Source organism: Salvia splendens, chromosome 8 (assembly GCF_004379255.2).
Source record: "Salvia splendens isolate huo1 chromosome 8, SspV2, whole genome shotgun sequence".
In the NCBI taxonomy this organism is placed as follows: Eukaryota; Viridiplantae; Streptophyta; class Magnoliopsida; order Lamiales; family Lamiaceae; genus Salvia; species Salvia splendens.
The window spans coordinates 23,438,297-23,448,545 of NC_056039.1; the positions used below are offsets into that span (position 1 = coordinate 23,438,297).

The 10,249-nt window shown below is 34.0% G+C and overlaps 1 protein-coding gene across 1 annotated transcript; it reads left to right on the forward strand.

Moving 5' to 3' along the window:
* The first annotated feature begins 621 nt into the window (after window positions 1–621).
* Window positions 622–6,203, forward strand: LOC121745588 (ubiquitin carboxyl-terminal hydrolase 24-like). The gene is made up of 7 exons (XM_042139544.1): window positions 622–931; window positions 1,504–2,130; window positions 2,233–2,420; window positions 2,721–2,965; window positions 4,377–4,522; window positions 4,831–5,007; window positions 5,524–6,203. Exons 1-7 carry the CDS (start codon window positions 914–916, stop codon window positions 5,710–5,712), a joined length of 1,590 nt encoding a protein of 529 aa, XP_041995478.1. The 5' UTR covers window positions 622–913; the 3' UTR covers window positions 5,713–6,203.
* Window positions 6,204–10,249: the final 4,046 nt, after the last annotated feature.

Below are 10,249 nucleotides of genomic sequence, written 5' to 3' on the forward strand. Positions count from 1 at the left end.
TTAAACCCAAAATATTTTTTCCATTTAATTATAGAGCTAATAAAATGAATTAATTGTGAAGTTAATCATACTTATTTGGAGGAGAGTTCAAAATATTTTTAGAACAATATTTTAGGGAAATTGGTCCCTAAAACCATGAACTTTGCCTAAAATTTGGTATTTCCAACGAAGTTTAAAATTAGTATATAATATCACAAACTTTGCACTTTGTTTGATATTTCCCATGACATGTCTAATACTATAGTTTACTAACTTACGAGGCTTTTCAACGTCACTTTTTATCCTACATGTTATGAACTTAAAAAGTGGTTTAAAATATCATAAATTGTATCACGGTTGCCTACGTAAACTAAAATTTTGAAGAAAATATCTTATTTGAGTGAGTTTGGGAAATACAAACAAAATACAAAGTTTGTGATATTATATACCAATTTCAAAGTTCACGGGAAATACTAAATTTTAGGCAAAGTTTATGATTTTAGAGACCAATATCCCAATATTTTATTAGAGTATTATCTTTCGTAATATTTGTTAATCAGATTTACAAATAAAAGAAACAGAATAAAACTAAATAAAAATATCCTTTTGCAAATAAATACTTGTGTGTATCCACACAAAAGACTCGTCATCACTCTTGTAATATGAAAAACCTAAAACTCAGCAGCATAAAAATCCCTCAAATCTCCCAAACCAAATTGGATTTGTGTTGTTGTTGTAGGAGTATTAGGTAGATGCTTCTTCTCAAGGTTCAAACTCTCACATGTCTTCTTCAATCTCCGCTCTCCTCCCTCTCACCTTTCCAAATAAATTCCCTCATAAATCCTTAATTCTTTTCACCAAGCGCTTTCTTCTGTATTTCACATTCCTCAATCTGTATCCCAACTTTTGCTAGATTCCTGGATTACGTCCTACCATGACTGATCCTTCCAAGGTCTGATTTTTCCCACTTTTTATTACTCAACTTTGCTTTAATCTGTGTTAATTCTGAATGGTTTGATGTGGGATCTCTGTTACTTATCGGCTCTTCTAATTTTTTTGTTGTTTATAGATTTTTAGTTTGCTCAATGTTATAAATTAGAATTTTAATTTGTTGTTGTTCTAATATTTTGGGTATGGAGTTGTTGAATGTTGGAAATATACGTTTTTTTACTTTCCCCCAATTGAATACTCAGGGGCAGACTATCACCCACAGACTAGGCTTAGTTCAGTTATTCTGAATTAATCAAATAGGGATGCATACACCTCTTTTTTCATCTTGTTGTAATATATAGTAATCCCTTTACAAGTTTTGGACTTGAAATTGAGGAGTTGCAGAAAGTCCAACGTTATGCTGGATGCAATTTGGGTAAAATTTAAATTGTTGAAAAATAACAATAATCTTTCAAAGTTGGTGTATAAACCAAATACCCAGAGTTCGTGTATTTAGGCTCCAATAACTCTATTTTCTAATTTTTGGCCTTCTCTGCGCCTAAATAGCCCTGTGTTTGCTACTTGCTTGTGCAGGTGTTGCTTTTTGGATCCTTTTCTGAGGATGAAACCCGTTCTTTACTGAATCAAAAACCTTTGAATGACCACCAGCCCGAAGAAAGGAAAGAAACGTCAGCCAATCCCCTAAATGTTGGATTGATGTTTGGTAGCTTTGGCAATATACCTGACACACAGGTTGGTTTTTCCAGTGGATCTGGAGATACACACTGCTCTACCACCCAGAAGGGAAACCAGCACTCCGTTCAGCAATCAGCTACTGAAACTTGTCCTATTCCGTCAGAGAATGGGAATGTTAAAAATACTACGGACCATCTTCATGGAAATGAAGTAGTTGATGGCAGTAACTTTCGAGCTTTACAAGTATCAGATGATGACGAGATGGATGGAAAAGTTATCCCTAAAGTTAAGGGTTTTAAAGGTTTAAAGTTGAATGGTACCATAAATGCTGCTGCTGTTGAAACTCATGACAAAGAGTCTCTTCTGAAGATGGATGCTGCTGTTTTAGATGCCCAGGGTATAACACCTCGAGGCTTGATCAACCCTGGGAATCTGTGTTTCCTGAATGCAACGTTGCAAGCTCTTTTGGCTTGTTTTCCATTTGTTCAACTTTTACTGCAACTAAAAAAGCTGAACATCCCAAAGGTTTGCCGTTTTAAAAAGTCAAATCTTTTTATAAATCGCATCAATAGCAATTGGACGTTTTCAATACTTCAATCATTGTGAAATTTTATTATCTATTCTTAGGTTGGCTATCCAACATTAAATGCATTTGCTGAGTTCATTGGTGAATTTGACGTGGTTGGTGGAGCTAATATCAAGAAGAAAGATAGCATTGAAATTGAAGCTGGCAGGCCTTTTAACCCGACTATGTTTGAAGTGGTATTGAGAAAATTTACCCCTGATGTATCTTGGAGCACATCAGGAAGGCCTAGGTCTGTTTCTGTATCTCAGTCTTCTTTTATTTCCTATTAGATGATTTTATTTTTATTTTATAAATTTTGACAAGATGTCACCTCATGAAGATAAAATTTCATAGTGAAGTATTCTTATGCTCCTGAAATAGGTATATACTGATATAGTCATCTAATAAATTTACTTTTAATGTATGCATATATATCCCTGCATCAGAAAGTTATTGCTGAAAAATATATGCCATATGCTATTTTATGCAGCTGGGACATCCCTACTTCTACTTTTATAGTATAACTTAGTGTACTTAACTTCCTTCTCAGGCAAGAGGATGCACAAGAGTTTTTGAGCTTTGTTATGGATCAAATTCATGATGAATTGCTGAAGCTTGGAGGGAAGTCCCACTTGAATGGAAGGAATCAAACTCTGGTTTCCAAATCGGAAGATGAAGAGTGGGAGACAGTTGGACAAAAGAATAAATCTGCAGTGATAAGAAGACAGAGTTTCCTTCCTTCAGAGCTCAGTTCAATTTTTGGTGGAGAGCTGCAGAGTACTGTGAAGGCAAAAGGTAAGTTACATGATGCTTGTCTGCACTTTCATGCTTATGCTGTTTGCTCATTATGATGTTTTGTAACTAAATAGTGATTATTGACTGCAATTGCCTCACTTGCTGCATTGTTATCAGTATCGCCTCACTGGAAGAATATTTTTCTCCGAACAAAGTTTTACATTGAAGCACCCCTCAAATTTAGCTAATCTAGGAAAGTTCCTCAGACTCGATGCATGTTATTTGACTCTTATCTGGTATAGTTTTGAGCTACTTGGAGGCTTAGATTGCCTAGAGAAAACACTATTTTGATTGCTCGATTAGTATTGATGTGTTGAAATGATGTAAATATTCTTGTCCTGAATTCCTCATCTCTAGCTATGTTTTGTGCAATTCTAATTGACCATTATAATATGCCTTAATGTTTTGATTTTGTTATTTTTGGCTTTTTTTCTAGTTTACAGTAAGTCATGCATGCATCACGTGCTTCATCTCTTGATATCCTTTTGAATGGTGGTACTTTTGTTTGAGCAATGTGTGCATGTAGGCGATAAGTGTATAAGTTAAGTGGAATTTCACACACATATCAAGGTAGTCGACCATCTAGGATCAATAGGGTTCACAACTTGGAAGGCTTGTCAAATTCCATTCATTTGGAATTGGTGATCGGATATGGAAATCCAGGTGCTGCAAGATGTTGAATTATCTGTTATCTTGGGCTGCACATTTCATATATGCAATAGTTATTAGATTTTTGCTTCCAGTAGTTTATTTTGACAAGTGGAAGAGGAATAAAAAAAGTACTTATATCGATATAAATGAAATAGGAGATCAAATCTATACCAATGGTACGAAAATCCTTAGGTTCGTGTCTGGTGAACTAAGCATGAACCAAAGCATGTCTTTTTTGATATATTGGTTATGCCCTTTGCTTTCCAAATGAGGCACAAAGAAGTTGATAGTAACATCCAAATTAGGGAAAGGTGTCAGTAGCTAGTAGATGTTGTAGGGTCTGCAGAAAACCTGGGGAGACTGCAAAATATCCTTTATTGAACTCTGAATTTCATCAAATGTTTGTTTGGGTTGATTGGGTTCAAGCATCTTACGTATTTCATTGTATAGGAGGCCAAAACTTGAAAGTATCAGTGGAAGTTGTATGTAGAATCTAAAAATCTGCTGCCTTGTTAGTGTGAATTTTGAAGTCTGTGAAATGAGAGGAACAAGATACCCATCAATCATCCTGTTTAAAAGCAAGGAACTTGCTTGTGTTGGGCATTTGAATTGCAAAGCTAATGGAATAGCCGAAGTGGGGTGTCTATGTTTTGTGTTTGTGGATGTTGGATTGGTTTCACATAGTTGAATAAGCAATCCAAATTTCTTTGTTTACACTTATTGTTATTTTGATTAAGACTGTTATGCTTGTTATGGGCAGGCAACAGGCCTTCTGCCACAGTCGAGCCATTTTTTCTACTTCATCTAGATATCTCTGGTGAAGTTATTCGAACTATTGAAGATGCTCTTCGTTTACTTTCTACCCCAGAAACACTTGATGAGTACCGGGCATCAAGAGCAGGAAAAGTAAGTTGACGTCTCTAGTCTCTAGTGAAGAATTCTTGTTGACAACATTCAGTTTCCATATGGCTTCCATTTGAATCGCCCTTTATGCTATGCTATGCTATGCTATGCTTTCTTTAAGGTTTCTAGTGTTTGGGTATTGTTTTAATCGCACTGTATATACTATAATCATCATGGTTTACTTCATTGGTTGTCCTTTACTTTATGTGATTGCTTTTAGCGACGAAGCATTCCTGTTGCTTTATGTACACTGCATGGGGCTTTAGTAAGGGAATATTTACTAATGGTGACAATTTATCATGAAATCTCAGGTTGGGGTCGTTGCTGCCAGAAAGTCTATCAACATACAAACACTTCCAAAGATTATGATACTTCATCTGAAGCGTTTTAGCTATGGCAGCTATGGTAGCACTAAATTGCACAAGGATGTACATTTCCCTCTTGAACTTTTATTGAGCCGTGATCTGCTTGTTTCCCCTAATGTGGAGGTACCGTTTCTCTGAATCATTCACATCCTTCCTGTTACTGATAATTGTGATAACAGTTTAACTAAGAAAATACGTGAGCGATCAAATCTTGATTATTGAATTCAAGACTCCTGAATATGGCTTTCCATCCACAAATGCCTAATGCATTAGATTGATTGAAGAGCAATTCGCATTTTTAATTGCCCATATCAATCATGTTGTTGCAAACAAATCTGGTAAACAGTCAATAAACAGTGCTGCTACGCTATTCATGACCAAAGATGTTTTAGGGATCTTTTGTTTTGATTACTGTATATAAATCTTATGCGCAGGTGATGTGTTGGTAGGAAAAGATTTAACCGTTAAATAGTATAATGACAGATGCTTTCTTCTAATAATATATGGTTCCCTCTGCATGTTACCCCTTCCGTTAAAATTTTCAAAAAATATATTTTAGGTGATGATTATGCAACCTTTTCCTTTTCCACTGCATTCTTTCTTCAGTAGAGTTATCATATCATATGTCTATATGTGCAGGGACGGAGGTATGAACTTGTTGCCACAGTAACACATCATGGGAGGGAAGCATCAAAAGGCCACTATACTGCTGATGTCCGTAGCCCTAATGGCCAGTGGCTGCGTTTTGATGATTCATCTCTTACTACCATCAGCACGAGCAAAGTTTTGCACAACCAGGCGTATGTTCTCTTCTACAAGCAAATATAGAATCAATGGGAGCTTACTCTCGACTATCAGAGAATGTTGGTTACTTATAGATACACACATCTAAATCAGTAAGTACCCTTGTCATCGTTTAGAGGTGGGTAATGGGTCATATAAGCTGCCAACATTCACTCTTGAGAGGCGATGCTGGTTACTTCTAATGCAGCTATGGAAGATGTAAGAAAGTTTTGTTGTTCGTTTAGTTTGAGTTTCTTTTAAATGTTTTTGCGTCGAGAAACACTCGGTTGGTGTGGTTAATGACCGTGTAGAGAGAGAGAGAGATAGGGAGAGAGATTTTGTACGTTTAGATGGACATGGTTGGACGATGAGAAATGACTGCAATGCGCATAAACCTTTTGGGTTATGGAGTTTAAACCTCTATTACACATTGTTTGATGTTCTACATGTATTTTTCCTTGTTTGAAACTATTAGTCTTTGAACACATAATTTTAGAACGATTTACTATCATGGACAAGTATTGTTCTGATCTTAATTTGTCTTTGGTTTTCCGGTTTCGGTTCGATTATGTTCATCTCTATCGTTTGTAGTAGTGAAAATAGAATGGAGTGTCATTAGGAAGTGCTTATGCAGATCAAAGTGTTGAAGCGGAGATTCTTCCTGATGTTTTAAAAGTGTCAAAATTTTAAATTACAATCCACTCAACCATATCACAGGCTGGAACTTGGGTAGGCATGTACAACGGTTCCGAACCATCGGTTCCGGTTCATGAACCGGCGTTTCACAGTTCATTATATGCATGAACTGGAACCGGCCCGCTAAGGGTCCCGGCGGTTCCGGTTCCGGTTCAAAAAACCGCCGGTTCACGAGGCGGTTCAAAACCACCGGTTTTTGGCATGAACCGGCGGTTCAACCAAAAATTTTAAAAAATACTTTTTATTTATAAAAATTAATTTTTATACTTAAAAACAATTTTTACAAATAAATGAATACAAGAAATTCATAATAGCCCTTATATAATTGATGTGCTTGTGAATTTATGAAACAATTCTTGGTTGTTTCTCTTTTATAGAGACATCCTTGAATGTTTTATGTTTCACTTTCGATGTGGGACAAAATATGTTGAAGTATTTTCTTTTATAACTACATGTTTAGAGCATTCATTCATCTTTTTCCAATGTGGGATACAAAACTTTCTTTTATCTTTTACCTTTCTTCATGTTTTGTATAATATATATAAACAAAATTATTATTCAAATATATTCTTGATTGATAAAAATAAAGAATTATTGAGAAATATGATTTGTATATAGAAAATATTTATTTGTATAATAATTATTGTTAGGTTTATACAATTTGTATAAGAATTATTCTTTCAATGTGTATAATATTATTTATTAGTTAACATATACATAAATTTATAAACCTAAGCAAATCATTAATGATAAAGAACTAATGAATAATAGTTTATGTAATAATATTTCTTGTTAAATTATAATAATAGAAGATAGAGTATTAATATAGACGAAGAATGATTGACGATCTATAATATACTTATAAATAAAGACTTTTATCCCACATTGAAATAAAGAGTAACACATTCAGAATGTGTAACTATAAAAGAGAATAATTCAATATACTATCTTCTAAATTAAATAAAATCCAATATACTCTCATCCAAGTATTGACATTTTAAAAATCAAATCCAACTTTAAGTATGGAGTATTTTTTTTGTCTTTTTAGTCTTTATTATGTATAAAGTGTGCTTAAACAAATTTCAAACAATAAGGTGAAAATTATAATTTTATTGATAATAAATTTGAATAAGACTAAAAATTACAACTTATAATGAATATATTTTATTTACAAAAATTAATAAACACTACTTAAAGTTAAACCTTTTGATTTTTAAAATATCAATACTTAATATTAGACTTGAGCATTTAAATTGGAAGAGAGTGTATTGAATTTTAGGGAAAACACTACTTGAATTATAGTGTATTGAATTATAGAGTGCATTTCAACTTATAATGAATATATTTTATTTACAAAAATTAATAAACACTACTTAATATTTTATTTATCATTGATGATTTGCTTATGTTTATAAATTTATGTATATGTTAACTAATAAATAATATTATACACATTGAAAGAATAATTCTTATACGAATTGTATAAACCTAACAATAATTATTATACAAATAAATATTTTCTATATACAAATCATATTTCTCAATAATTCTTTATTTTTATCAATCAAGAATATATTTGAATAATAATTTTGTTTATATATATCATACAAAACATGAAGAAAAGTAGAAGACAAAAGAAAGTTTTGTATCCCACATTGGAAAAAGATGAATGAATGCTCTAAACATGTAGTTATAAAAGAAAGTACTTCAACATATTTTGTCCTACATCGAAAGTGGAACATTAAATATTCAAGGATGTCTCTATAAAAGAGAAACAACCAAGAATGATTTTGTTTCACATCGAAAGTGGAACATAAAACATTCAAGGATATCTCTATAAAAGAGAAACAACCAAGAATGATTTTGTCCCACATCGAAAGTGGAACATAAAACATTCAAGGATGTCTCTATAAAGGAGAAACAACTAAGAATGGTTTCATAAATTCGCAAGCCCATCAAATATATATGGGCTATTACGAATTTCTTGTATTCATTTGTTTGTAAAAATTGATTTTAAATATAAAAATCAATTTTTATAAATAATTTTTTTTAAAAAATTCGGTTGAACCGGCGGTTCAAACTGCCGAACCGCTGGTTCACGGTTCACGATTTCGCTGACTCTGAACCGGCGGTTTGAACCGTTGAACCGCCAGTTCAAACCGGTAAACCGCCGGTTTTGAACCGCCGGTTCACGGTTCACGCATCCTTCGACCCTGAACCGGCCCGTAGGAACCGTCAACCCGCCGGATGGTTCAAACCGCCGGTTCCGGTCCCGATTCCGGTTCATGAACCAACGGGCCCGAACCGGCGGTTAACCGCCGGGCCGGTGCGGTTTGTGCACGCCTAAACTTGGGTATCAAACTATGAAGGATAAATATTATGCTATGTCAAAAAGAATAATTTTTTTTGTATTTCATCTTTTGCTCATTTATAACTCATATCAAAGTCAACTTTTGTTTCTAAGAATATAGTCATTTTATGATTTTGAGCAAAAACACTTTGTTCGATAGCTTCGAATCCTTAACATTCATGAATTGGTCAATTTTTTTATCCTAAAAATGACGGGGTTGTTAAATTTTTTTATCCTTTTTAGTATGTCTCAAGAAAGACGACACATTTCTATTTTTAGAAACTTTCTCTCTTTAATTAATACATCCAACCAATTTTTTCCACTCCAAATAAAATCTTAATCTCTCAATTTTAATACATGCATCCACATTTTCTCTCTTCAATTGAAGTATTGAACACATTAACACATACTCCTAAAATCCCGTGTCGGTCAAGAAATGAGTCATCTTAGCCGGGAGGGAGGCTTGTATATCGCTATGAAAAAGTCGTATTAGATGCAAAAGAAAATAGAGTCGAGTAGTGAGAACAAATGCTACGGAGATTGAAGATTGTTAGCATATCAACAGTCCATGTAAAATGCAGGGATAAGGTGAAAACCAGTGACACATACCAAGGGATTAGTACACGGTCCTTGTGGAATGTCAATGCGGGTAAGAACGCGGATCCGTAGGTCATCCCATTTTATGAATTGTTCGGTTTGCAAGATTATATATATCTCTGATTAAATATGTATTGTGTTAGGTTCATGAGAATTCTGTCATAGATGGAGAATCATGTGATAATTAGTAATAACCACTCATTCCAACTAAAATAATCTCACAATTCAATCCTAGACTATATCTCATAATTATTCTGTCTAATAAACCTGGTCAACAACTCAATTTTTCTATGAATATTCTTTCATTGATGATTGGTTGAGTTATGATCCAGAACTTGGGTAAAGAAGGTATGCAATCTTGGGAGTACTACTTTTTCAGCTTATCCTTTTTATGCAGTAGTTAGGAAAATGTGGTTGAAAGTTACATTTTCAGTTTGTTGGTCTATTTGCCGTAACCTTTGTCTGATCTGTTTATAGTAGGTGCACTCGTCTGATTTTATTTGAATTTAGTCCTTTTATGTGTCTCATAAATTGGTTTTGTGTCTCTCGCCTCGTACAAGCATTATGTATTATCTCTGTCTAACTGACCAGTTTAGTATCTCTATTTCTTGTGATACCCTTCTGGTCAACTGATCAGTTTAGTCCCTTGTTTTCAGTCGAATCACAAGTTGTTTAATAATTAACCCATTCTTAATTTGTGAGAACAACCAACCATCTCTCTTGGATCGATCTTTAATTCCCTATGCTAGTTAATAACTAGTGTCTTAAAGTTTTGAACGCTTGGATAAGTGCTCAACGACACACGAATGGTCTAGAAATCCTCTTGGTCAGTTTGCGTCCTTTTTCATGCATGCATCTTCGCAATCCATGTGCTTTTTAGTGTAAAATATATCTTCGTATGGGTGTGTATTTTTGTGTGTGCTGCATGTGTTGGGTGTG